This window comes from Tiliqua scincoides, chromosome 2, assembly GCF_035046505.1.
Source record: "Tiliqua scincoides isolate rTilSci1 chromosome 2, rTilSci1.hap2, whole genome shotgun sequence".
NCBI lineage: Eukaryota > Metazoa > Chordata > Lepidosauria > Squamata > Scincidae > Tiliqua > Tiliqua scincoides.
The window spans coordinates 257,771,676-257,798,567 of record NC_089822.1 but is presented as its reverse complement, the minus strand read 5'-3'; the positions used below and the strand labels follow the sequence as shown (position 1 = coordinate 257,798,567).

Sequence of the window (26,892 nt, the reverse complement as noted above, 5' to 3'; positions counted from 1 at the left end):
ATTTTCTCCTTCGAAGCATGTTATTCCTTGTGATCAGTTTCACTATGTATGATCAAAGACTAATAGAGAACATGGAACTGTGGTCCCCTTTGAGGATTTTTGTAGTCTTAAATTCTATCTGTTACCCTGCACATGCCTGAACTTGGAAGCTAAGCAGGTTCAGGCCTGGTTAGTACTTGGATGGGAGACCGCCTTGGAATATTGGGTGTTGTAGGCTTATACCGTAGTCTTTTGAGACTAAAGGTTGCCTAACCTTTCTATTCGGCCTGGGATCAAGTTGCCTTAAGAGCTGCTCGAATTGCGGCCGGGGGGCTGGATCCGGCACTCGTGCTGATCCATCTGCCTGAGGAGTGGACCTTTCGGTTATGTTTGGGAGCATAATGTTCATTAATGTTCAGTAAGTAATGTTCATTATTATTTCCTTCTTGATTTTATTTTATTTTAGATAACTTAAAAAAAAAATCTTGTAAAGCTAGTTGAGTCCTGATAGAGTGGCTTTTTAATAAGTGGTTCCCAGTGCTAAAAAGTTTTTGAGAACCACTGACCTAAGTCATTCTACAGTATCAAGCCCTAGGAAAAAGGGCTACTCCAATACTCAGAAACCTGGGTGGGGGAGAGAGGGTAGGAAAAGACTACAAATCCCACCATGCTATGGGCTGCATGTCCAAGATCTGATTGGCTGAGAGGGAAAAGTGGTTCTGAGTGATTGGCTGCTGCAGAGCAGGCTCTGGGGAAGTTCTGATACTGTTTGTTGTCCCAAGACAAAGGTGGGAGTGTCTTGCTTGCCTGGGGATGAATTGCAGCAGATATGATTACAGCATGATTTGATTCCCAGAGTTTGTGGCTGCTGGTGAGAAGGTGCCTGTTCTGCTTGGAGGTTAGAGGGTGGTTGTAGTAATTCTTTGAGGACCCAGCAAAGTAGCAACCTGGGAACTGATATAATTGGCTGCAGATTCCTTTATGAAAGGGGGATGGGGGAGATCTTTGTCTTTGGGGAAAGAGGGGAATGAGAGGATGGGGAGAAAGAAGACCTGGAAAAGGATGCATATGGGGCAGAAGAGGTGGGGAGGGATCCAGCATCAGAGGGGATGGCAGTATGGTTTGCTTCCTCCTGGTCAGTGTTTCTCAACCAGTAGTATGGGTACCACCAGTGGTACTTGAGATAGTGTATGGTGATGCTCATGGGACACCTGGGCAGCTGCTGCCCAGCAGGAAGACCAGGAATGCAGTCCAATAAACAGTTGGTGAGCAGAACTCCAAAGTATGCTTTTCTATGCTTTTCCTTCCTTCGGGGTGGAAGGGAGGGCTAAAAAAAGCCCTCCTTTCCACCCTGAGCCTCTTACAGGGGTTTGTTGCATCGCATCAGGCCTCCCAACCCAGACATAACTGGTGATGACGTCATCACCAGTGACTTCCAGTGATACTTCAAATAGGTGGACCATGTGAAGTGGTACAGTGGAGGGTAAACATTGAGAAACACTGTTTCAGTTCATGTGGAAGAAGTAGTGATTTGGGGGAGAGCAAGAGTGGAAACAAAGGCACTGATTTTAGCCTTGCTTGCCCTGAAAGAGGCTACCATCCTACACATGCTTACTTGGGGGTGAACCCCATTGAATTCAACTGGAACTTCCTTCTGAATAAGCATGCATAGGGTTGTGGAATAAGTCTGAGTTTAATGGGGTTTATTCCTAAAGAAATGCACCTGAGATTGTGGTCTTAGAATTTTGGTTACCATTTTAATGCATACATGATACAGTAGGGTAGTGGATGTTGTGTCTGCTGGCTTGTTTACAGCACTAATTGCACCACTAGGTGTCCGGCAGGTTTCCCCATGTGGATATTTTGATCTCATTCCTTCATCTCTAAGCCCTCTACACGTGGAAGCTGCTGCAATATGCAGTTTCCACAGGTACGCTTGTGCTAATCTGCTCCCAACAACAGAGGCTGAGCAGTGTAGTTGTATAAGTGAACCTGCTGATAGAAAATTTGCAAAGCACTGAGAGAGAGAGAGAAGGTAATCTAGTAAAATCTGCCTTTTCCTTCCATGTTCCTTGCCCCTAAGATCAGACAGCTTGCGTAGAGTACGTCAGGAGCAGACCCACAAGTGCCATGCAAAGAAGGGGCCTGAAGAGCAAAGAGCTGTGGGTGACTCATGCAAGCGAGTCCTGTTAAACCCAGTGCCATGATCTTTAACCAGCCTGGACTTTCCAGGCTTAGTTGGTTCTTTCCCCAACCCACAGATTGAACTGAGTCAGACTCCTTATCTAGCTCCATATTTTCTTCTCTGGCTACTAGCGGGCCTCCAGAATTTCCAACAGGGATCCTTTCCAACCATATCTGGACATAACAGTCATGGTGCATCAGAGCATGTGTTCTGCCATTGAGCTAGGATTCCACCACCTGACAGCTGCTGCTTTTGTGAGAGGAGATGTTCAAAAGAAATGTTCATCAGAAATGTTTTCCCATTCAAGGCCTTCTTCACCTCTGTAGAGAATGTCATCCAGAATGTTTCTCTTCTGGAAGGAAGAAGGAACTGTAGTGGAGCCAGAACAGGTAAGAGATTCTCAGGAAGCCGATGGTGTGTTTGTGCTGATCGAAGGAGAGAGAAGGATAGACCTGAGGAGGTTAAAACCAGAAGGGGGCATAACTCAGTCTTCCCACTTTGCTGCCTATGCTCAGAGGCACAGAAATAGGTGTTGCCAAATCCGTCCTTCTAAATGGAAGAAGGAAAATTCTGAGAACTTCAGGAACCACCTTTTTGGATGGAAGATTACCTTTGATTTGCAAGCAGGATTCACAATTTATTTGGTATGGTAGCTAAAATAAGAACAGCCCTGTTGGGCCCATCTAGTCTAGCATCAAATTCCCATGGTGGACAACCACATACAGCCAAGTTACCACCAGCTGGAGTTGAGGCATCTCCCCCTCCACTCATGTTCTGTTGCAACTGGGACTCAGAGGCATATTGTTACTGAACCAGGAGATAGGACGCAGCCATCATGACTAGTAGCCATCAATGGACGTGACCTCTATGACCATGTTCCTCAAACTGGGGGTTGGAACCCACTAGGTGGGTCGCGAGCCAATTTCAGGCAGGTCCCCATTCATTTCAATATTTTATTTTTAATATATTAGACTTGGTGCTACCATGGTATGTGACTGCATTTGGGGAAATAACTATGTATGTTCTTTTAACAATGATAGTAAATGGGACTTACTCATGGGTATGTGTGGGTAGGATTGCAGCCTAGGTTTGTGAAAAATGTGCCTGCTTGATTATGTCACTTCCGGTCATGACATCACTTCCGGCGGGTCCTGACAGATTTTCATTCTAAAAAGTGGGTCCTGCTGCTAAATGTGTGAGAACCACTGCTCTACAAAGTTGTCCAATCTCCTTTTAAATCCATGTGAATGCATGGCCATCACCACATCTTGCAGTAGTGAATTTCCTGGAAGTTGCATGTGATGTGAAGAAGTACTTCCTTTTCTCTTCTTATCCCTATCCACTGTCTCCACACCATACTTAATTTTATGAACTGGCACTGATGTGATTGGGTCTAATTTTGACCATGCTAAAACAACACATTATGCCTGGGGTGGCTTTCCCACATGCAGTTAAAATCAGCCCAGATTTTGTTGGCTACACTTTACTCAGTTGCATTATTGAGACTGCTTTTGGGTCACAGAGACTGACATATAGGACTTTTCTACCTCTTCTTGCAGAGCGTCATGACTTTTGAAGATGTTGCTCTATATTTTACCAAAGGACAGGGGGCTGTGCTGGATCCAGATCAAAGAGCTTTGTATAAGGACGTCATGATGGAAAATTATAGAAATGTGTCTTCATTGGGTAAAGAACTTGTGTTCTCATTTGGCATAAACAGTAAGACCGGGGGGCTCCTGTGTTTGTCAGTTTGTTCTCTCAATCATTATATTTCCAGGAGGTCTTATAATCTGGATCTCTCATTTCCAGTGCTCTTTCATTGCTATGTCCCTTCCCCATCCTGGACTGTAGGCCCACTTGAAGGACCATGAAGGTCTTCTCCTTCCATAAGAACACCCACCTAGACCCATGTCCCATTTCTCCACCTGGCCCACCAGTTGCCTCTGGACAGCTCACAAGCAAAAGATGAAATATCACCTCTCCCCATCCTGCTCATATAAGTAAATAGTCAGCACTATATATGGTGCGCAGCTCATTAGATACATGTCTGTCAAGGATGGAGTAGCCTGTCAGTGGCCTGATATTCTTTGACTCTCTCACACCCATCCTCTTAAGACAACTGAGCATCCATCATTTTTTGGGTTAATTAAGCCTTTTCCTTGTATCCTTTTTGTAAAAACCCCTTCCTGGATAGTGTGTGTGTGTGTGTGTGTGTGTGTGTGTGTGTGTGTGTGTGTGAGAGAGAGAGAGAGAGAGAGAGAGAGAGAGAGAGATGCCCAAGTATTGAATATTCTCTGTTTTCTGAAGCCTTCTGGCTTATCTTCTAATATGGAAGTGGAGTGTTGACATATATTGTTATTTAAAGCTTATTTTAATGTGAGAGAACATAAGAACATAAGAAAAGCCCAGCTAGATCAGGACAAGGGCCCATCTAGTCCAGTTTCCTGTATCTCACAGTGGCCCACCAGATACCTCTGGAGCACACAAGATACTTGCATCTTGCTGCCAGCCCCCTGCATCTGGCATTCTTTTTACCCTTGCATTCACCCCCCCCCCCCCCCCACCATGAAGACACCAGTCTGTGGCTTCGGTTTAACTTGGGCCACTTTATTAACGCAATTGACAAACTTGTGTAAGAACAAACTTAATGCTACCTTACCAATATATTTAGAATTATGTAAGCTTGAAAAATATTTCTCTGCATCTGATAACAAAATATGAGAGCTGAAGGACAATTTTTTTTCTGAGCTAAAATTAAAGGCACATTTTCCATCCTACTTCCCAAAGGTTTACTTACAGAGAACACAAGAGAGAGGATGAACAATTTCTGAGAGGAGACACTGACTTAGAGCCCCAAATTCCTGGGTTTCTGCATGAGTCGCAGACCTGGATCTGATTGGATGGAGGCAAATCAAGAGCAGTGACTTATGCAAAGATACAATGAGCAGGCCTCCCCCAGAGGTGGGGGCTTCTGCTTTGGGACTGATTTGGTAATTCATTTGTGCTTGATGGAGAAGTGAGGTAGGTTTGTTCACCTCCAGCAGAAGCTGGTTGAAAGGAGACCAGGCCAGAGCAATGAATCCTGGAGAGAGCCTCGGACAGCCTCTTTTGGAGATGTCTAGTTGGGACTTTTGGGGAAAAAGGAACAATTCATGATGGTTTAATTAATTTTTTATTTTTGCCCCACACAGGTTGGAAATGACTGAACGAAACATTTAAATGAGTGACATAGCAGGAAAGCACCGTTAACGGAGCTTTCTGTTCACAGCTGCTTTTGTTGAGAGGGATTTTCAATCCCCAAGGCATTCATTATCTGTTGCAAAATTTATGTCCACTGGTTGGTGCGCAGCTCTGCCTGTGCTGCAACTTTATGTTACCTAGCTGAATCGACTTGGGTGGCACACAGAGATTCTAGAACATAAAGGCCAGCAATGTTAGATCTCTGCTAACACGTTTTGTTCACATTTCATTCATTTTTTAAAAAGGATTTCTAACTGACAAACCTGAGCTGATTGTCCAACTGGAACGGGGAGAAGACCCATGGGTGCCGGATCCACAGGGTTCAAATGAAAAAAAGCATCTTGCTGACACCGGTTCAGGTGAGGGGGTCAAGGCAAATTTGCTTGCAGAAAGTCTCTCATTTCTTGCTAGGAAATGTCCAACTCCTGGCTTCGTCACTTCATGGGGATTCCTTGCCCTCACGTGTCACTGCCTCCGTTTCTCATCTCTTCTTGCCAATGCTGCTGTCCCATAATCTGGAAGCTGCTTCCGGTCAGTTTTATTGCTGAGCCTGACAGTTTGATCAGTTCAAGCCCAGCTCCAAAGCTGCTTGCCGGTACCTCCAAAGGAAACTGAAGCACAGTCTTTCCCACTTGAAGAATGTGGGGTTCCTCCCACCCTAGGACTAGGATCTGGACAATAATGTGGCCATACAGACAGCAATCCCTGAGTTACTCACCAACTCCTGTTTTCTTTTTTTGTTCTTCAAAATACTTTGTGAAAAGGTGTCACCTTAGCTGAGCTGTTCCTTTTCCAAGGAGTCCCTTCATAGAAAGTTCCACACTTGCTCAGAGACTGAAAGGAGAATGTTATGGTGGGAGGGTTGTAGCCATATGCCCCCCCCCCCCATTCCTTATCACCTCTATTTGTCCAGTGACTTCCAAGTCCCTCCTTCTTCCAGTTTATCAATATACTTTCTGAGGTTCTTTCTCTTCTCAGCTTTGTAATAAATTCATTCTTCAGATCCATACCAATCTGACTTTGGGAACTAAGGGCCCAATCCTATGTTCCCTTCCCTTGAGGAGACCTCTGTGACTGCTTCCCCACCACAAGATACAGCACATGCCCCACTGGCACAGCTGCACCAGCCCTGGAATATTGGCTAGGTGTAGGCCCTAAATCTGCCTTGATGACCTGTGCTGGGGGACGGATAGGGGAGCGCATCCTTGTCTTGGACCACTCAGCACTTTGAGATACCATCAGCCATGGTATCTTCTGGGTTGCCTATCTGAGAGGGGAATAGAGGACCCTGCACTGTGGTGACTGTGGTCTTTTCTGGAGGGTGGTGATGAGCAAGTGCTGTTCTGCATCTGGGACCCTTCTCTCTGCCTTGTATTTGGGAATATACAGTGGGTGAGAATGAGAGAGAGGGCCTTTCTGGTCACGGTTTTCAGAATAGCCCCTGTAAAGCCAACATTCAGGTGAACTCCAAAAACCATTTTATTCCAACAGGCATTGTTCAGATCTGGTTCTTAAGTTGTTTTTAACCACATACTATTTTTAAATTCTGCTTTATTCTTTATTTATGTTCTGTTTTGTTATTTTAAAAACCGTCCTGTTTTTAGCAACCAAAAAATACATCTGGTGTTTTGTCCTCTTACCTCAGCAGGTGACTCTGAGAACATCTGCTCAGAATGTGGAAAATGTTTTTCTGAGAAAACAAAACTTGTGAGACACCAGAAATCACACACAGGAGAGAAACCTTATAAGTGCTTGAAATGTGGGAAGTGTTTTGGTTGGAAATCTCATCTAGCCTTACACCAGAGGGTCCACACAGGAGAGAAACCATACAAGTGCTCCGATTGTGGAAAATGTTTTGCCCAGCCCTCAGACCTTGTGATCCACCAGAGAATCCACACAGGAGAGAAGCCATATAAATGTTTGGAGTGTGGGAAGTGTTTTGCTCGTCGCTCACATCTTGTGAGCCACCAGAGGGTTCACACAGGAGAGAAGCCGTACAAATGTTCGGAATGTGGGAAATGTTTTGCTCGCCGGTCGGTTGTCGTGAATCACCACAGAACCCATACAGGAGAGAAGCCCTATAAGTGCTTGGAGTGTGGGAAATGTTTTGCCCAACACCCAGACCTTGTCATCCACAGAAGAATACACACAGGAGAGAAACCCTATGAATGCTTAGCGTGTGGGAAATGTTTTGCTCACAAGACAGGCCTCGTGATTCACCAGAGAATCCACACAGGAGAGAAACCCCATAAGTGTTTGGAGTGTGGCAAATGTTTTGCTGAAAGCTCAACCTTTGTGAGGCATCAGAGAGTCCACACTGGAGAGAGACCTTACAAATGCTCAGAGTGTGGAAAATCTTTTGCTCAACACCCAGGTCTTGTGGAACATCAAAGAATCCACACAGGGGAAAAACCCTACAAATGCTTGGAATGCGGGAACTGTTTTTCTCGTCAGTCTGTCCTTGTGAAGCATCAGAGAATCCACACAGGGGAAAAACCCTACAAATGTTTTGAGTGTGGAAAATGTTTTGCTCAACGGTCGACCTTTGTGAAACACCAGAGAGTACACATTGGAAGCATCCTTAGGAGTGCTCTGAATCTGGGGGAGAGTTTTGTGAGGGAAGAGACTTAGTTCTGTGTTAAAGATGCCAAAAGGTGAGATGTGCTCAGCTTATCTCAGTGGTGCTAAACTATATCCCCACTAGAGAAATGTTCACTTCATATCAATACCTGGGTGATATGCTCTGTAAAACGGACTTTTAACCCATTATTGCCTGACCCACAGCTATACACATTAGTCCCTGTTGTGTATATGCAACATTGGGCAGAATCGGCTTAATGTAGCTTGAGTGAGACAGCAATCGAGTTTATTTTTAATCTGGGAGTGGTTTTCAAGTATCTGACTTGAGAGCTGAAGGATCAAGGAATGTTCTGCTCTGGGTCTTTCTTAAGTACTTATTTATTAGATTGAAACTTCCAGAGATAAAGGGAGATCCCCAAGTGACACTGCTGGCCATACATTATCTGCTTGTTAGTGGGTCTTGACCTGGGTTGTATAGTGCTGACATGACAGAGCAAATGTAATAAAGGGATGATTCACAGCAGTGGCGTAGCTAATGATTGTGTATTCCGGTGCCAAGCTCAAAATGTTGCCCCGGAAGTGATGTCACAACCGGAAGTGACATCATGTCCGGGCTTTTTAAAAACTGGAAATTGGGAGGAAACCACCTCCTCCCCCCAAACAGCTCGTCACCCACTTGCTCTACTGCCTCCCCCAGTCAGTGGTGTAGCTAAGGCATCTGTCTGCTACCCGGGGTTAAAGAAGATTTTGTACAGCCCCTGCATGATAAAATCAAATTTAATTAAGTAAATAAATAAAAAGTTATTGGTTCCATGCTGTATCATAACAACATCTCATTGGCACTCAGAACAATCAGTCTCATAGGTCAGTTTGGAGTTAAGTAAATCCACTTTTTGTTCTACAAGACAGTTGTGTTTTCATTTTCTGGTTAATTGGCCATAACTTTTGATAGAATAAAGATATTCCAATGCAGTTTATTTCATTGCATTCTGCATGAATTTACCTTTCCAATGATATTCATGATTATTCACACATACCAAGATTTTCACAATTTTGGTCACTAGGGTCAAGTTCAGCTTGTTGCCCCCCTAAAGCTTGATGCCCGGTGCAACTGCTACCCCCTGCACCCCTTTAGCTATGCCACTGATTCACAGAACTCTTGAATTTCATGTGTGCCTAACTCCTTGAGTGTGAAATGTGCATTGCATGCTTTCATTCACAGGGGCAGGAGTAAGCTTTCTGCACAAATGCTTATGAAGTTCACTATCGCATGATGTGGTGAAGGTCTTTAGCCTACCGAACTTAAAAAAGGGTTTAGATTAGACAGATTCATGGAGTATAAGTAGTCACAGTGGTGGTATGGCTCTGAGCAACAACAGTGGCAGAGGGTTACGTGTCCCATTTCTGAGCTTCTCAGAGGACAACTGCCTGGCCACTATGGGAAATGGGATGCTGGACTAGATGGGTCTTTGGACTGATCCAACAAAGCTCCTCTTAAACCTGAGATAGGCTTCTGTGGCATGTAAGCAGCTTAATCTTGAGTGCAACCAGCTTCTCAAAAGCAGGAAACTACAGTTTTTCATGAGATGTTAAAAAAACATTCCTATGGAAGAAGTCCTGGTCAGTCCTGCAGCCTGAGTTTACCATGTGTGGACGGCAGATGAGGGATAGGACAAAAATATGTGTATGGTCTCTAGGACATCATGTTAGCAAATGTCTGTTGGGAAGGAATTGGTCTGTGCTGTCTTTAGAGAGCCTGATTTGTTATGATAGTAACTGCCACAATATATTGCTCTCTCAGTTGTGTGTGACCTTATTTTTGATTCCTGTATCTCTCTTCATCCCAGTGTGTCTATTCAGTAATATTCTCCAGTTATAGGGTTCATGCACCCTCCTGGGAAGAAACAACCCTCAGTGGGATCCTTGTTCCTCAACAGAGGATCTACCGGAAAAGGAGGCCTTTGGGTGCCTTGAGCATGGGGTGAAAGGTTCATTAGAATTCTGAGTGGGAATGCAGTGGGGTGGGGGGTTATTTTTCTAGACCAGAGGTGGTCAGAATGAATGATGCATGCTGTGAATGTACAATTGTAAGTACAATTCAGACCCATCTATTCCATTTTTGGAACCTCTTAAGTTCCAAGTTTGGAACTTAAGTTTGGAACCTCTTTCCCAATATGTGTTTTGTGCTCTAGTTTCCCATCCCCTTTACATTCCTTCTTAAAGTTTACATCCATGTAGGCATATACTTCCCCTGTTCCTCTTGTCTTTGCCTGTCCTCCCCCTTTACATAGGAAATCCAAACCCTGAGTAATTTCACCTTTTTGGTTCTTTACGAGTTAAAAAAAACAAAACACCCATCAATACATAAATGGCAAAATAAGGTTTCAGTCCTATACACATTTAAATTGGGAGCAGGTCTCACTGAACTCAATAAGGCTTACTTCTGAGTATACTTGCCTAGAATTGTGCTCTAAATTTCTCAGTTGTATACTATGTTTGTGCCTACTTCAATAAATAACTTCCAGTGATTATAAAATTGTCTGCCATGCGGGCTCTTCTGTCTCTCACGCAACTTCAATGAGTTAAACTTTCAATATATCTATCATCTACTTACCTACAGGATAGCTGGACTAGATGGGCCTATGACCTGACCCAGCAGGGTTTTTATGTTCTTATATATCCTGATGCAACCTAATCCAGTTGGCAGTACAGGCAGCTGTTAAACTGGGTGTCAGATTCCTGTTTTTTTGGGTTTTTTTAAAGCACGATAAAAAGCTTTAACCAGCCCGGCAGCCTTTGATGTATTTTGAAGGAAGAATTATGTTAGATAAAGACCCACAAGACTGGAGGAGACACTAGAATTTTGCTCATCCTTATGATCTGCATTGAATGGAAGGAAATTAGTGTACTGTGTGTGTGTGGGGGTAGGGGTAGGGGTAGAAGGGCTGTGGAAGTTCAGCAGTAGACACACATTTAGGTAGGCTTATGACCCATCATTTTCTTGGCCCAGGACAAGAGACAAAGACCATAGTGGTCAATGTAACAGTGATTACACAATAAAAAATGTTTTAAAATTGATTAAAATATTGATTTGGAATAAAAACACAGCTTTTTTATGATGGACTTTTCCTCCATAAATCTGCCCAATGCCCTTTCAAAGCCAGGTGCCTTCACTACATCCTGTGGCACAGATTGGAACCAGTTTAGGGAGCTTAGCCCTTTACCCTGTTCAACCCTTGCAAGGATGGTGTCAGAGACTTTGGTGGTCATCCGTGAACTGATGGCCTGAGGCTGGGTAAACTAAGCTCTTAGGATTCTCAGCAGGATTGGAATCAGAGTTCAGCCAGGTTGGGCACTGGCCAAGGCCACATCCATCACATCACATGGCCTACCTGATCAGGCCAACCCTCAGTGCTGGTGGCTGTGATTGGACCCAGTATGACATTATAATGTGTGTGTGTGGGGGGGGGGGTTGCCATGGAACAGGGCTTTGCTGCAGGATCCTCAGTAACCTGGCACCAGCATTGGCCACCATGATTCCAGGCTCTTGAGCCACAGAAGGAAACAGGGTTCGACAATATCCATTCCTAAAATTGGCACTCAGTGAAGATTGTCTAGGCCTGATCTGACCTGTTAAATTGGGTGTCAGATTCCTGTTTTTTGGGGTTTTTTTAAAGCACGATAAAAAGCTTTAACCAGCCCGGCAGCCTTTGATGCCAAAGAATGGTCAAAAGAGCAGCATCTCCTTTCTGTCTGTTGTATTTCTGGCTTTAATTCCAAGGCCCCAGTCGTCCAACTGGCATTAAGAGACTGGTTCTCCAACTGGTCTGGAGAACATGCACACCAAATCTGGGTTTGGGTAGAGTCACCCACAGTTCCAGGCATTCCCAAATGAAGTTCAGTGACCTCTGCTAGGGTTTGTTTATGCAACTGTGGCAATTGCACTTGTAATTCTCTTCCTCAAAATATGTATTTTACAAGGAACCTTTTCTCTTTGAAGAGGTTCACCACCAGAGGGTGATGTTTATCTACTCAGGTTCAGCTCAGATTTGAACGAACTGGTTCACAGAATTAGAGAACCATAGAGCTGGAAGGGATTTTCAAGGCCATCTAGTCCAGCCCCCTGCTTGAAGCAGGAAAACCTTCTCTGGAGCATTTCCAAAAGATGCCTCTCAAGCCTAGAGTTCAAGTGAGGGAGAACCCACCACTTCCCTTGGAGTTTGGTTCCACTTTCAAACTGCTCTTACTATTAAGAATTTCTTCCTGATGTCCAACTGGAATCTCCTCTCTTTCAGCTTAAGCCCATTAGGTCTGGTTCTACTCTCTGGGGCAGCAGAGAACACAAAGTGTTCTTCATTAGGTATGACATCCAGAATTGGATACAGTACTCCAGACGGGTTCAACCAGCATGGAGTAAAAAGGAACAATTAGTTTTTGTGACTTAAAACATAATTCTACTAGTGCAGCCTAAAATCATATTGGCCTTCTCTGCAGCTACATCACAAGTCTGACTCGTGTTCAGCTTGTGATCTTCTGCCACACCAAGATCCCTTTCACACAGGGATCAAGTATGCTGTACTTTCTATAATTTTGCCTTTAAATTGTTTTGTTCATTAGGTGAGCTTGAACCAACATCTCTCTGGTCTGAGTCCATCCGTCTACACCAGTGGTTCTCAAACACTTTGGTCTCCGTAGCCCTTTACACTCCTAAAAGGAGTCTCAGGAAGCCCTGCTGGTGCATGTGCGGAGACTCAGGGAGCCCCAGAGGGGCATGCATGCACAATATGACACAGCATTGAGCTCAACTCCAAATACTGGCAAGGAGCTGCAACAGGAGAAGAATGAGGAAGGAAAGCCTCAAACAGGAGAGGCACATGCAAAAGGTTAGGATAAGCAAACCAGGCAAGGTGCAGAAGGATGGCCACTGATGGTGTGCTCATAGAGCCCCTTAAGGAGTCTCAAAGACCTGCAGGTCTTATAGGAGCACCCTTTCAGAAACACTGGTCTACACACCAGTGAGAAGGTTTCCCTTGTAGGACTGCTTAGATCTAAGGAAGGCAGAAACAGAAAAAAGGGGAGCTTGGGGGGGGAGGGGGGAACCTCTTCACAGCCATTCTTCACATCAAGGTACAACTTCAAAGGAATGAAATCAATGAAGTCAATATAAGAATGTTTTTAGCTTTTATTTTATCATGTCCTACATTTGGGGGTGCCTTGTCCTCTTTTATGGTTAGGACATCTGGTCGCCCTGCTCTACCTACATTAGTGGGAAACAGCAGCATTTGGCACATCACATCAGAAACCAGGAAGCCTTGGGCCAGCTCTGGCTCTGGGTTAACTACTAAGCATTCAGTCTTGTACTTTCACTGGGACCTTCCAAGGGGTGGCCCCGAAAACCCCACTCATTAACTCCTCTTGAGCGCCATGCCAAGGGGCAGGAGCCCAAGAGGAAGGCAGTGCAGAGAAGGCAAAAAACCTGCATTCCCTGGGGGCCAATGTGGGTTCAGCAGGGAAAAATTCCTTCTCGGCTCCAACTCGGGCAACCGGCTACACCTGCACTGCCGGGTTAAATGGTGGGCGAGGCACATTCTCAGCTAGACTTCACCAAGGCCTAATAGAAAGCTCACCTGTTTAGCCTTACCTGAGGACTGCACTGTCAGGTTAAATGGTGGGTGGGCACTCTCAGCTGGACTTGCCCAAGGTCCAATAGAAAGCTCACCTGTCTGACACTACCTGAAGAATGCATTGCCTAGTTAAAGGGAAGGTGGGCACTCCTTCAGCTAGACTTGACTAAGGCTCAGCCACCCCTGGGCCACCTCTCCACAGCCTGGCATCCGCGTGGCTGGAACGTGATTTGAGGACGCAATCCTAACCAACTTTCCAGCACTGACTGAGCTGCAATGAAACCCTCAAGGTGAGGTAACTAACATGCCCTGACCTTGAGGAGGCCCCCTTGACTGCCTCCCCACTGCAGGATGCAGTGCACACCACACTGGTACAGCTATGTCAGTGCTGGAAAATCGGTTAGGATTGTGTCCTTAGTCACGTTAGCGGCTGCCCTTGAGCCCCCACCCACTGGTAATGGCCGGGCATGGGATGGGGCTCCTAAAACGATGGGCCCATTGTTGAGTCAGGATGGTCGTCACAGCCGTTGTCCTCTTCTCAGGCTTCGAGGCTGAACCTTCAGGGAGACCTGACCAGCCACCCCTGGACCATCTCTCCGCAGCTGGGCATCCGCGTGGCTGGAACGTGCTTTCAGGGCGCAGTCCTAACCAACTTTCCAGCGCTGACTTAGCTGCACTGGTACAGCTATTTCATGCTGGAAAGTCAGTTAGGATTGCATCCTTACTCACGTTAGCGGCTACCTTTGAGGCCCCATCTGCCGGTAATGGCCGGGCTTTGATGGGGCCCTTAAAATAATGGTCAGGATGGTTGAGTCAGGCTGTTGTCCTCTTCTCAGGCTTTGAGGCTGAACCTGCAGGGAAAAGAGAGAGACTCAAGTCAGGCCTGGGTCACCATGGGAACATGCCAGAGCAGTGAGGGGCACTGCTGCCCATGGCAACAGTGGCCGCCATGGCAGTGATGAGAATGTCCCAACACCGTCTTCCAGGAATGTCTGTGGAAGTAAAGAGAAGACACATCCCTGGCCTTTCAATGGGAGAATGGACCTGGAAAGAAGAGCACCTCCCCTTGTGAAATGGATAAGCGAGATCAGCACGTCACCAGCTGTGGGAACTGCATGCCTCAAACCCCATGTAATCCAAATGGCAGCCCAAGAGCCATGGCCCCCTCCACCTCTGGCGATATCCAGGCTCTTCCACCCCAGGACCTTTGCGTTGTTGTGGAGCTCAGAGGAGGCAACCCCCTTGTTGTCACATGGGTGGGCAAGAGGAAGTATTGGTGTGTGACATCAACAGTGCCTACATCGAGGCACTGACGGGGGGGATGCAAGAGGAAGGAGCTCACCAGTGCAGCTTCCCATCTCACACTTGGCCGCGTGGGTCCTGAAAAGTTCAAACATCCCCCATGTTGAATGGGCTGACAAGGACAGAGGGGTGTGTGACATCACCAATTGACAATGCCTTTGTCAGGGCACTCTCACAAGGGGGAGAGGGAACTCTTGAGAGCTACTCACCCTCCAGGGTGGATTGAAGTGCTGGATGACAGCATCACTGACCTCTCAATGGAACATGGACCTGAAAAGAATAGAGATCCCATGTCAATGAGGGGGCAAGGGGGCTTACCCATCCTTACCCCATCACAGCCATCCTCACCTGGGATGTGCTCTGACTGCCCAGAGGTGACTGAGCTAAGCTTAGGCAGGGTGAGCTTTTTACCCAAGAGGGGGCATTATGACCCGGGAGGGAAAGGTCACATTGGGAGGGTTGCAGGTGAAGGTGGGGGAGTTGCTCACTTTCAGCATGACAAAACAAAGTGGCTTAGTTGCTTGGCAACCCTCTGAGCACACCTAGGGATGCGGGACTGAATCCTTTTTGTGGCCGTATATGGTTTAAAAAAATGAGTCAAGGAAAACCTAAGCAAGGTGGGGGGGGGAGACTGGTGGTCCCCATCTCACGTGCAGTGGGCCTTCCTTGTCTGTGGACTCGGGGGGGGGCCTCCCGGACATGATCGGGGTGGCCTCTGAGGGGGGAACTGAAGCCCTCCATGTGCTCCACCTTCTCATTGGGTAACTTCCTGTCTTGCCATCAGTTCTGCTCCTCGAGGCATGTGGGCATGTTGCAGAGTGTGGAGCTGCAGCCATCTCATGTGTGGTTCGGATGGCAGCCCAAGGGCAATGCCCCCCTTGCGTTGTTGTGGCACTCAGGCCTAACACCATGGCGTGGGCAGTGGCATCAGACTGTGCTCCAGGTCATACCACCCCGGGCGCGTAAGCTTGGGGCAAGTGGGGACTGTGGGTCTTTGGGATCTTGGGCTGGCAGGGGAGGGGTGGGTGGCTCACCAGCTGGCTTCTTGTCCTGTCTGTGTGGCTCTGTATCTGCGCCTTCTTCCGTGCATCTTCATCCCGCAGGGGGATCGGGCGGGGTCTAGGGCCCGGGGTCCCACCCAGACTTACCTGATTGCATCCAGTCTTACCTGGGAGGCAACTGAGCTAAGCTCAGGCAGGGGGAGCTTTTTTATAAGAGCTGGTATTATGACCTGGGGGGGGGGAGGGCTTGCATCATTGTGACATTGGCAAGATGGGGAGGAGGGCTGCTCACTGTCATTGTGATGGACCAAAATTCCTGGGAAACCCTCTGGTGATGTATCTGGTGATGCAGGACTGAAGCCTTTTGTGGCCAGGCATATTGAAAAATTAAAAAAAAACCTGGTCAAGAGACTTTGTATTTACATGCCGTTGTTCTTTTTTTCCTTGATTGTATGACGTTGTTGTTTGCTTTTCTTATGTATTTATCAGTTTCTGTTTTTTTAAAATGTGAACCACCTTTGTGTAAACAAAACCTGTTATGACCTTTAACAAAAACTGCCTTTGTTAAATAAAAAAATGACAACGCGAATATTAATTATTAAGAATCTTTATATAGCCTTCTGTTCGATAGATTAGTTCACAAAGCAGTTTACATACAGAGAAATTGATAAATGGTTCTCTGTCCCCAAACTGCTCACATTCTAACAAAATAAAAAACACAACCGAACAGCCACTGGAAAAAAAAAAAGGCTACAACTGAGGGTGAAGAGGGACAGTTGCTCTCCCCCTGCTTTAAAAGGTGCCCTTTTTCCAGAGCCACCAAAAGGAATTTTATCAGGGGGCACAGAGTTTCTTCCGGGCTCCTTCCCAAAGGGGGAGGGGTGGAATAGAGCAGGGAAAAGACAGCTGGAAAAGTCTTTGGAGCCCAAGTCTATCGGGCTTCCCAATGTGAAGCTCAAGTCTCACACACACACACACACGGGTGCGGTGTCATAAGAACATTCCACCCCTATTCAATGTCAAGTGGATGCGACCCCCCACCATGCTGGCTCCAAAGGGCAAACTCACACTGAAATAAAAATTCCTTCTTGGCTCCTGTGGGTGACCCACTAATAATAATAACTTGGTATTTATATGCTGCCTTTCTGGTCATCGGATTACTCCTCTACATAAGAACATAAGAACAGCCCCACTGGATCAGGCCATAGGCCCATCTAGTCCAGCTTCCTGTATCTCACAGCGGCCCACCAAATGCCCCAGGGAGCACACCAGATAACAAGAGACCTCATCCTGGTGCCCTCCCTTGCATCTGGCATTCTGACATAACCCATTTCTAAAATCAGGAGGTTGCGCATACACATCATGGCTTGTAACCCATAATGGATTTTTCCTCCAGAAGTTGGTCCAATCCCCTTTTAAAGGCATCTAGGCCAGATGCCATCACCACATCCTGTGGCAAGGATTTCCACAGACCGACCACACGCTGAGTAAAGAAATATTTTCTTTTGTCTGTCCTAAGCCTCCCAACACTCAATTTTAGTGGATGTCCCCTGGTTCTGGTGTTATGTGAGAGTGTAAAGAGCATCTCCCTATCCACTCTGTCCATCCCCTGCATAATTTTGTATGTCTCAATCATGTCCCCCCTCAGGCGCCTCTTTTCTAGGCTGAAAAGGCCCAAATGCAGTAGCTTTTCCTCATAAGGAAGGTGCCCCAGCCCCGTAATCATCTTAGTCGCTCTCTTTTGCACCTTTTCCATTTCCACTATATCCTTTATGAGATGCGGTGACCAGAACTGGACACAATACTCCAGGTGTGGCCTTACCATCGATTTGTACAACTGCATTATAATATTAGCTGTTTTGTTCTCAATACCTTTCCTAATGATCCCAAGCATAGAATTGGCCTTCTTCACTGCCGCCGCACATTGGGTTGACACTCTCATCGAGCTGTCCACCACCTCCCCAAGATTTCTCTCCTGATCTGTCACAGACAGCTCAGAACCCATCAGCCTATATGTGAAGTTTTGATTTCTTGCCCCAATGTGCATGACTTTACACTTACTGACATTGAAACGCATCTGCCATTTTGCTGCCCATTCTGCCAGTTTGGCGAGATCCTTCTGGAGCTCCTCACAATTGCTTCTGGTCTTCACCACTCTGGAAACTTCTGGAAAAGTTTGGTGTCATCTGCAGACTTGGCCACCTCGCTGCTCAGTCTTTTCTACAGGTCATTTATGAACAGGTTGAAAAGCACTGGTCCCAGGACAGATCCTTGGGGCACACCGCTTTTCACCTCTCTCCAGTGTGAAAATTGTCCATTTGACACCCACTCTCTGTTTCCTGGCCTTCAACCAGTTCCCAATCCACGAGAGGAACAGCCCTCTAATTCCCTGACTGTGGAGTTTTCTCAGTAGCCTTTGGTGAGGGACCGTGTCGAATGCTTCTCAAAGTCCAAATATATAATGTTCACAGGTTCTCCCGCATCCACAAGCCTGTTGACCTTTTCAAAGAATTCTAAAAGGTTTGTGAGGCAAGACTTACCCTTACAGAAGCCATGCTGATTCTACCTCAGTGTTTTGAGATTCTATCTTCGATGAGGCATTCCACCATCTTATCTAGAACAGATGTTAGGCTGACCGGCCTATAGTTTCCAGGGTCCCCTCTCCTTCCCTTTTTGAAGATCAGTGTGGCATTTGCTATCCTCCAATCCTCTGGCACCGTGGCCATTTTAAGAGACAAGTTGCATATCTTAGTCAAGAGATCAGCAACTTCATTCTTCAATTCCTTAATAAATCTTGGGTGGATGCCATCCGGGCCCAGTGACTTATTGATCTTTAATTTGTCAATTAGGTCTGAAACATCTTCTCTTTTAACCTCTATCCAACTTAATTCCTTGGTCAAGAGGGGCTGTTCGGGCAGGAAAATTATTGGAAAATAGTCTTTTCCCACCCACTCTCTCCCCCGCCTGGGAATTGTAGTAGCCCTTCTTCCTAGGGCTTGATACTATACTTGATACTATAGTATATACTATATATACTAGGGCTTGATACTATAGAATGACTTAGGTCAGTATGGTTCTCAAACTTTTTATCACTGTTACTCACTTTTTAGAATGACAATCTGTTGGACCTGCTGAAAGTGATATCATGGCTAGAAGTGACGTCATCAAGAAGGATAATGTTTAACATCACCCATACAACAAAATCAAATTTAAGTAAAAGTTTACAATAAGTTAAAAAAAATTTAAAACCAAGACCCACCCTCCTAACCCTCTCAAGCAGTTGCTGATATGTTTTTTTAAAATTCCCCAAACATCCTAAAGGGTGCAATCCTATCCACCCTTACCCCGTGTGGTTGGTCTGTGGAACTCCTTGCCACAGGATGTGGTGATATGTAGGCATATGGCCTACATGCCTTTAAAAGGGGATTGGACCAATTTCTGGAGGTAAAATCCATTATGGGTTACAAGCCATGATGTGTATGCGCAACCTCCTGATTTTAGAAATGGGCTATGTCAGAATGCCAGATGCAAGGGAGGGCACCAGGATGAGGTCTCTTGTTATCAGGTGTGCTCCCTGGGGCATTTGGTGGGCTGCTGTGAGATACAGGAAGCTGGACTAGATGGGCCTATGGCCTGATCCAGCGGGGCTGTTCTTATGTTCTTACTATCATTGTTCAAAGCATATACATAGTAGCCTATTAAAAGTACAGATCTGTAACATGTCCTCAAATACATGGTGTTTGCTACATACCATGGCAGCATCAAGTCTAATATATTTAAAATAAAATACACATTGCAATGAATGGAGACCCACCTGAAATGGGCTCATGACCCACCTAGTGGGCCCCGACCCACAGCTTGAGAAACACTGGGAACCACAAGACAGAGTTTTCCAAATGGATATTAGAAATTTATTTAAAGATATAGGAAAACAGAAAAAGGTAAGGTTTGCCTTTAAGACGAGTTGCACGGCGGTTTAAATGGTTGTGGATGGAAGATTTGTAAATAGCACCTTTTGGTCAGGCACCAGTTAAGTGAATTCGGGAACAAGAGAGAGTCAGGTTGCCATCTGAATTAAAAGAAGAGTTTGAAAAGATGACTTATACAACTCATTTTGCAACTCATTCATTTGTGCATGAGTGAAAGCATAAAGTTCTCTGGGCTTTGCGCTTGTGCAACACCTAGCACAAGACATCATACATAACATTGTTAGTGCCTCGTTACATGATTTCTTCCATATGTGCAACTGCACATGGAAAAGTGCTCAATGCCACTTGATTTCTGCATGCACACCTTAGGATACAACTTATCCTGTACAGAATAAAATACATAGGAAAGCTAATATATATATTATAGAGAGCAAAATATACAAACAATATATGGAGAGAGAGAGAGAGAGAGAGAGAGAGAGAGAGAGAGAGCAAAATGAACAAACCATCATATAGATGTACAGTTATTCATCTAATTATTGCTATTCATCCAATTTAACCCAGGCCTGTCAAGAGCTAATCTCCAGTCAAGAGGGGAAAGCCTCCAAGTCAACAGGCAGCAAAGTTTTAGTTCTTTCTTTTTCAGACTGTTGAAGTGCTCCAAATTACTCACACCAGCATACATGGAAGGTGGGATGTTAAGTGTCATGGACTTTTCCTCAAGCCAGTGGCATAGCTAGAGGGGGTGCAAAGCACCAAGTTTTGCAGGGAGCCTCCCCGCAATGTGCAAGTGGCCCCTCCCCTTCCCCCTCGGAGCCATTCAAGGCATTTACTTCCATTTTGCTCCATCGCCTGGAATGGCTCCAAAACGGAGGGAAGGGGCCGTTTGCACACTGCAAAACAGTGAGGCTCCCGGCAAAACTTGGTGCTTTGCACCCCCCCTAGCTACGCCACTGCCTCAAGCTCATAAAAACAGAATTAATCCATTTATGCAGAGAAAGACAGAGGTGGATAAAGTCTAGAGACACAGCACCCGCCACAGATCTCAATTAAACCAATGGATTCAAACCTTCAAGAGGGTTGTCACCTTGCAGTGGCAGACAGCTGCCAATGCAGGACCACCACCACCCCCACCCAATACTTTACAAGTTTCTGTGGTTGGGACCAACTCCCTCAACCCAAATTAGAACCTTCCTGGTGGCTTCCATTTATTTCCATAACACACTAGAGTTTATATTCCAGCCCTCCTGAGCTTCCCTGCTCCACACAATATATAAAGCCCCATGGAGAAAATAGAAACAGGCAACACCGAATTGAGTCCAGTTCTCAACATTACATAAGGCTAAGCATTAACAGGGAGCCTTGTTGTGGCTGCGGGCCCCAAGTCTCCTGCTCCTGCCTGTTCAGAAGTCCCCTAGCAAGGCCCTCAGACCTGAGAATCAGGATTTCTCAATAGCTGCGCCTTGGCCCCAAAGTGCTCTCCCAAGCACTGTGTGCTTGGCCCTGTCGCCTGTTTGCATGAATTTTAGCTGCCAAGTGAATAGGGTTGTGTCACCCAGGCCTCTGAATTTCAGGATATTGTATAGTTTCATCTGCTGGTTGCGTTTAAAATGCTGTGTTGTGAGGGCTGCTCATTTTTCCCGCTTTTGATTTTCTCATTTGGCAGTAACCACATGAAACAATGCATTTTAACCCTGAACACTGTCTTGAAAGCATTTGGTGGATACGGTGGGGGTATATACATGTTAAACAAACCCAGTAAATCCCCACAATTCTCCAATAATATCAAGGATATGCACAAGATGATCCTATTGGTCTCTGCACACTCCCCCCCAACCCCTCCCCCCCCCCGCAAAGAAGGCACTTGCGGGAAGCAAATAAACACAACTCACAATCACCTCACACCACACCAAGGTCTTCCCCACTGGACAGTACTCCAGAAACGGGGAAGACATGCAGGTCAGAGGCAGCCACAAGTCCCTCATTCCCATCTTTAATTTGGGCCTTGGAAAGTGCCATTCACTGCAACCAGCTCCAAAATGGGCTACAGCAGTACTTGGTTGCCATGGAATTTATCAAGCATCACCTGTTAAAACCAAATCCTCAAACACAACCAGCAACAAAGCATTAAAAGCTTAAAATATGGACAACTACGAAAAAATGGACTCGTACGTAACCAGGTGACAGATAAAAGTACAGCTAAAAGCACTAATAACTGCCTAGTCTTATCCCTCACCATTGTGCCAATGCAGCTGAGCCAATGCAGCACATACTGCATCCCATGGTGGGGGGGGGGGATTGGTACATTTTACTTATCCCCCCCCCACCTACTGGTCTCTTCAGATTAGCCATTTTGCTGGCATACATCCAAGGAGAGAAAAGGGTGGGGCAGCCTGGGAAAGAGGGGGTAGGATTGGGCACATGGTGGTGGGGCTAAGATCCACCCCCTGCCCTTCCTCCCCCCCCCCACCCCAACCCCCCTCGCCCTCTCACAACATGCCTCTGCCCCTAACTTAGCAGTGCCAGTGGAGGGTTTGGGAGCCACTGCTGCATACACCACACCACATCCATTTGCAGTCCAGCTTTCATGCCACCATAAGGGGCCTTGCACTGCCGGAATGCTAGTTCTGGCATCAACCTTACAGAAAAATCAACTCTTCAAAGTGTCTTTGATGTAAACAAGAGTATGTTGCTCACAGATCTTCCTAGGCAAGGAATTCTAAAGCTGTGGTGCCACTACCAAGGAAGTCATGCCCTTACTATTCACCAATGAAATCTGTATTCAGAGTGAACCAGAGAGTAGGATTTGGGAGCCTGGTGGTAGACCCCAAATAAGTTCAGGCAGGCCAAGGCAATCCCTTGCAGCGGCGCTGAAGGTTGCAACTACTGTGAGCCCAGAATGTGGCTCCTGTCTGGACTGCATCTTTGCGTTCTGCTTGGGTGCCGGGCAAAGTCCTCCTTGTCCAGAGGACAGGTATGCCCTGGGCAGCCATTTTGTCCTCCCGACGCCCCAAAAGGCCACACAACAGGACATTTGAGCAGACACAACTGTCCAGAGCATCCCTGTTCCCCGATTGAGGGGAACTTCGTGCAGTGCCCGAGCAGAACCGAAAGGTCCGCTCATCAGGCGGATGGATCAGCACAAATGCCAGATTTAGCCCCTGCGCTGCGGTTTGAGTGGCTCTTAAGGCAACTTGAAGCCAGGCCACGTAGAAAGGTGTCAGGGACGAACCCTTGTCCGACCCCTGCCTTACCTGGTTGCAGGCCAGGGGCAGAACTGCCTGGCCATAGAACCGCCACCACCTCTCCAGCTGACCAGGTAAGACGTAGGGCAGCTGTGTGGGAGAGACTGTCCCCCCAAAGCTCACCTGACCTGAGCAGTGAGCAGGGCTGGGTCACCATTAACCACCAAAGAGGAGGGAAGCCAGCTAGGGTCAGGGCCCCTTTAAGCCTAGAGAGGGAGGAAGGGGAGGAGCCGGGGGTGTGGCTGGGAAGGATAAAAGCAGGGAGGCCTGTGATGACAGGCAGTTCTGTAGAGGGAAGGCAGGAGGCTGGAGCCCCTGCCTGAAGACCAAGGGCCTCAGGTCCTGCCTCCAGGGAGGAGGACAAGGGTGTCATGAACCCCCTCCCCCTGGCTTGGTCTGAGGCTTCCCCTGCAAGCAACCCCAGGGAGGTGGACCCCCCACCCAGGGGTCCCAAGAGACCATCCAGCCGACCCTCGGCACCCCATCGGGTGATGCCCAGAGACCTCCACTTTTGGGGGCACCCCTCACAAAAGGTTAATTCCAACACATGAAATTGGACCCAGCAAAGATTTTGCAACAAGTGCAGCATGAATTTGCGACGACAGCAGTCCTCAAAGGCCTTTGATCATTCATAGTGAAACCCATTGCAAAGAACAACATATCCCAGCGGCGTTTAGGGTGCTTCTTCTTTGATGGTCCTCGGATGAGGCTTTTCCTTGACTAACCTCAGCGGTTGCTGGCATTTAGAGAGCTTCTCTTTCATATGGAATTTCTGGTGTTTCACAATGTGCGAGCGATGAGAAAAGCACTTCCCACACTCCAGGCATTTGTAGGGCTTCTCTCCCGTGTGGACTCTCTTGTGAGCCAGAACGTTGGACCTGTCCGAAAAGCATTTCCCACACTCCGAGCATTTAAAAGGCTTCTCTCCCGTGTGGACCCTTTTGTGCCTGGCGAGGGACGAGCTGTCGGCAAAGCACTTCCCACACTCCAAGCACGCATAGGGTTTTTCTCCTGTATGAATGCGCTGGTGCTTGACAAGCCCCGACTGCTGGGCAAAAAACTTCCCACACTCCAAGCATGTGTAAGGTTTCTCATCCGTGTGGACACGACAGTGCTTCACGAGGGCGGAGGGACGTGGAAAACACTTCCCACACTCCAAGCATTCGTAGGGCTGCTCTCCAGTATGGACCATCCAGTGGCTCACCAGGGCAGAATGCTGGTCAAAATATTCTCCACACTCCGAGCATTTATAACGCTCCATTCCCTTGTGGACTCTCTGGTGAGTCACCACATGCGACCTGTCAGCAAAACATTTTCCACACTCCAGGCATTTATAGGGTTTCTTTCCTGTGTGGACTCTCTGGTGCCTCACAAAGGCTGGATTGTCAGCAAAACACTCCCCGCACTGCAAGCACTTATGGGGTTTCTCTCGCATGTGAATTTTCTGGTGGGTCAGAAGGTAGGACTGTTGAGCAAAGCACTTCCCACACTCCAGGCACGCGAAGGGTTTCTCATTGGTGTGGACCCGACAGTGTTTCACAAGGGCCGAGGGCCGAGGAAAACACTTCCCACATTCCAGGCACTCGTACGGCTCCTCTCCTGTGTGGATTCTCCAGTGGCTGACAAAGGCCGAGTGCAGTTCAAAACAGTCTCCGCACTCCAGGCATTTGTAGGCTCTCTCCCCCGTGTGGATTCCCTGTTGTGTCACAAGATGAGCAAAACACTTCCCACAAGCCAAGCATCGAAAGGATTTCTTTCCCATGAAGACTCTCTGGTGCATGACTGCAAAATGCTGCCCGCACTGAGGGCACAGGTCCTTCTCTGCGGGCTCACCTGGTAAGATAAAGGACAAAGACAGGCCGGGTTGACTGCTAAGCCTAGGAGAGAAGAAAGCTCAGGAAAAATGGCAATCCTTGGAGGCCAAAAACAAACAGCCTGAAGAAATTGAAATATAATAGAGAAACATAGTTGGTCCATTAAGAAAAAAATCCAAAAACATAATTAGGACAACACCTGTATTAGGACCAACTAAAATGCTAAAAAAAGTACTAAACAAGTTTTAAAGTCCATCAATCAGGTTAGTGTCAAGCAAAAAAAGGGTGAGAGGGAAGACAGAAAAGACATTCCTGACAGAGTCAATCCAAGACCTGAAGTGGTGGGCCAAAAGTTGCTCCCAGCTTATGGGGCTTATGGCTTACAGGGGCAGCATTTGGCCCACCACCTCAGGTCTCGGATTGGCCCTGTCAGGAATGTCTTTTCTGAATGCCACACTGTGTCCCTTCAGCTCCTTTCACTTCCAGGTTTGGAAAAGGAACAGCGAGGCTGAGCGTAAGAGGAAGTGTGGAGGACAGAGTTGCTACAGCATGCCGCTCTTCTTCTGCTCCAGCCCTCTTCTCCTTTTCCAATCCATGGAGTTGGAGGAAGAGCAGTGAAGGTGGGACCCACACCAATCTACTACCAGTAGAGCAGCCAAAGAGGGGGGCAGTAAGTACTGCAGCCCCATTTGAGCAGCAGACCATGATGCATAAAGATGGTTGTTTTTTCACCCTATCTCTGTGTTCAAGCCCTATTATTCTGGCAGTCGCCCCCACCCAAATGGTTGTGTAGTGAAGTAGCACTTGAACCACACTGGGATTGAAATTGTTCAGGTGGGCCCAGCTTTACAGTTAAGTGTCTAGCTGAGGTGGCAACTCTTACATAATGTCAGCTGGCAGTTTGATGTTCTCTGTTCAATTTCTTATATTATTACTGTAGCAGGTGGGTGGTGCTAGTTAAACTTCTGGCATCAAAATATCTCTGACACTAGATTTTACGGTCTTACATTTTCTGCAGATTAAATTAGTGGTTGTTGTTGGAACCATGGCGGCACATGGGAGGGGTCGCTTATACAGCATGTTGCGGCACCTGCAGTACTTAGAGCCCCCCCCGGCTACGCTACTGCCTGAGGCAACCACCTCAAGGGGTCTCAAGAATGGGCTAGGCTCAGTCCCAGTAGGAAGACTGTAAGATACCGTGGCAGAGATATTATGCGGAATTAATTAGGCTGGGTGCAAAAAAAAAAAAAAAAGACATTGGTTTGCTGTAAGAAAGAAAGAGCAGTTGCTCTTCCTTCCTTACCTGTTATTTGGATCTCTCTCTGTCTCTGTCTCTGTCTCTGTCTCTCTCTCACCCATCCAGAATGCCTATGATATTTTGGTGCTGGAGTCTAAATAGCATCACCCACCCACTGCAGTAATAATATAAGACAGTGTTACATCTGTATGTATTACAAAAGGGCAGACTGATCTCGTCTGATCTTGGAAGCTAAGCAGAGTCAGGCCTGGTTAGTACTTGGATGGGAGACCGCCTGGGAATACCGGGTGCTGTAGGCTTATACCATAGTCTTTCGAGACTGAAGGTTGCCAACCATATGTTTCTCAAACTGTGGGTTAGGACCCACTAGGTGGGTCGTGAGCCAATTTCAGGTGAGTCCTCATTCATTTCAATATTTTATTTTTAATATATTAGACTTGATGCTACCATGGCACGTGACTGCATTTGGGGAAATGTGACAGATCTGTACTTTGAACAGGCTATTATGTATATACTTTTAATAATGATAGTCAATGGGACTTACTCCTGGGTAAGTGTGGGTAGGATTGCAGCCTAGGATTGTTAAAAACTTTCCTGCTTGATGATGTCACTTCTGGTCATGACATCACTTCCGATGGGTCCTGACAGATTCTTATTCTAAAATGTGGGTCCCAGTACTAAACATTTGAGAACCACTGATATAAGACACTAAATAGTGGACATCAAATTGTCAGC

The 26,892-nt window shown here is 46.7% G+C and overlaps 2 protein-coding genes across 3 annotated transcripts in view; one reads left to right on the top strand and one right to left on the bottom strand.

Moving 5' to 3' along the window:
- The first annotated feature begins 788 nt into the window (after positions 1–788).
- On the top strand, positions 789–10,481 carry LOC136642155 (zinc finger protein 436-like). 2 transcript variants are annotated; one of them, XM_066618413.1, is made up of 5 exons: positions 789–850; positions 2,472–2,553; positions 3,724–3,850; positions 5,650–5,763; positions 7,053–10,481. In XM_066618413.1, exons 2-5 carry the CDS (start codon positions 2,494–2,496, stop codon positions 8,033–8,035), a joined length of 1,284 nt encoding a protein of 427 aa, XP_066474510.1. In that variant the 5' UTR covers positions 789–850; positions 2,472–2,493; the 3' UTR covers positions 8,036–10,481. The 2 variants fall into 2 exon arrangements, with proteins under 2 accessions (XP_066474510.1, XP_066474511.1); XM_066618414.1 differs by having other exon boundaries at positions 817–858.
- Positions 10,482–23,485: 13,004 nt separating this feature from the next.
- The window catches only part of LOC136642153 (zinc finger protein 420-like), a 28,846-nt gene continuing 25,439 nt past the window's right edge, over positions 23,486–26,892 (bottom strand). The window contains exon 6 of the mRNA XM_066618410.1: positions 23,486–24,867. Within this exon, the coding sequence (XP_066474507.1) occupies positions 23,759–24,867 (1,109 nt within the window). The 3' untranslated portion in view covers positions 23,486–23,758. The remainder of the gene's footprint in view (positions 24,868–26,892) is intronic.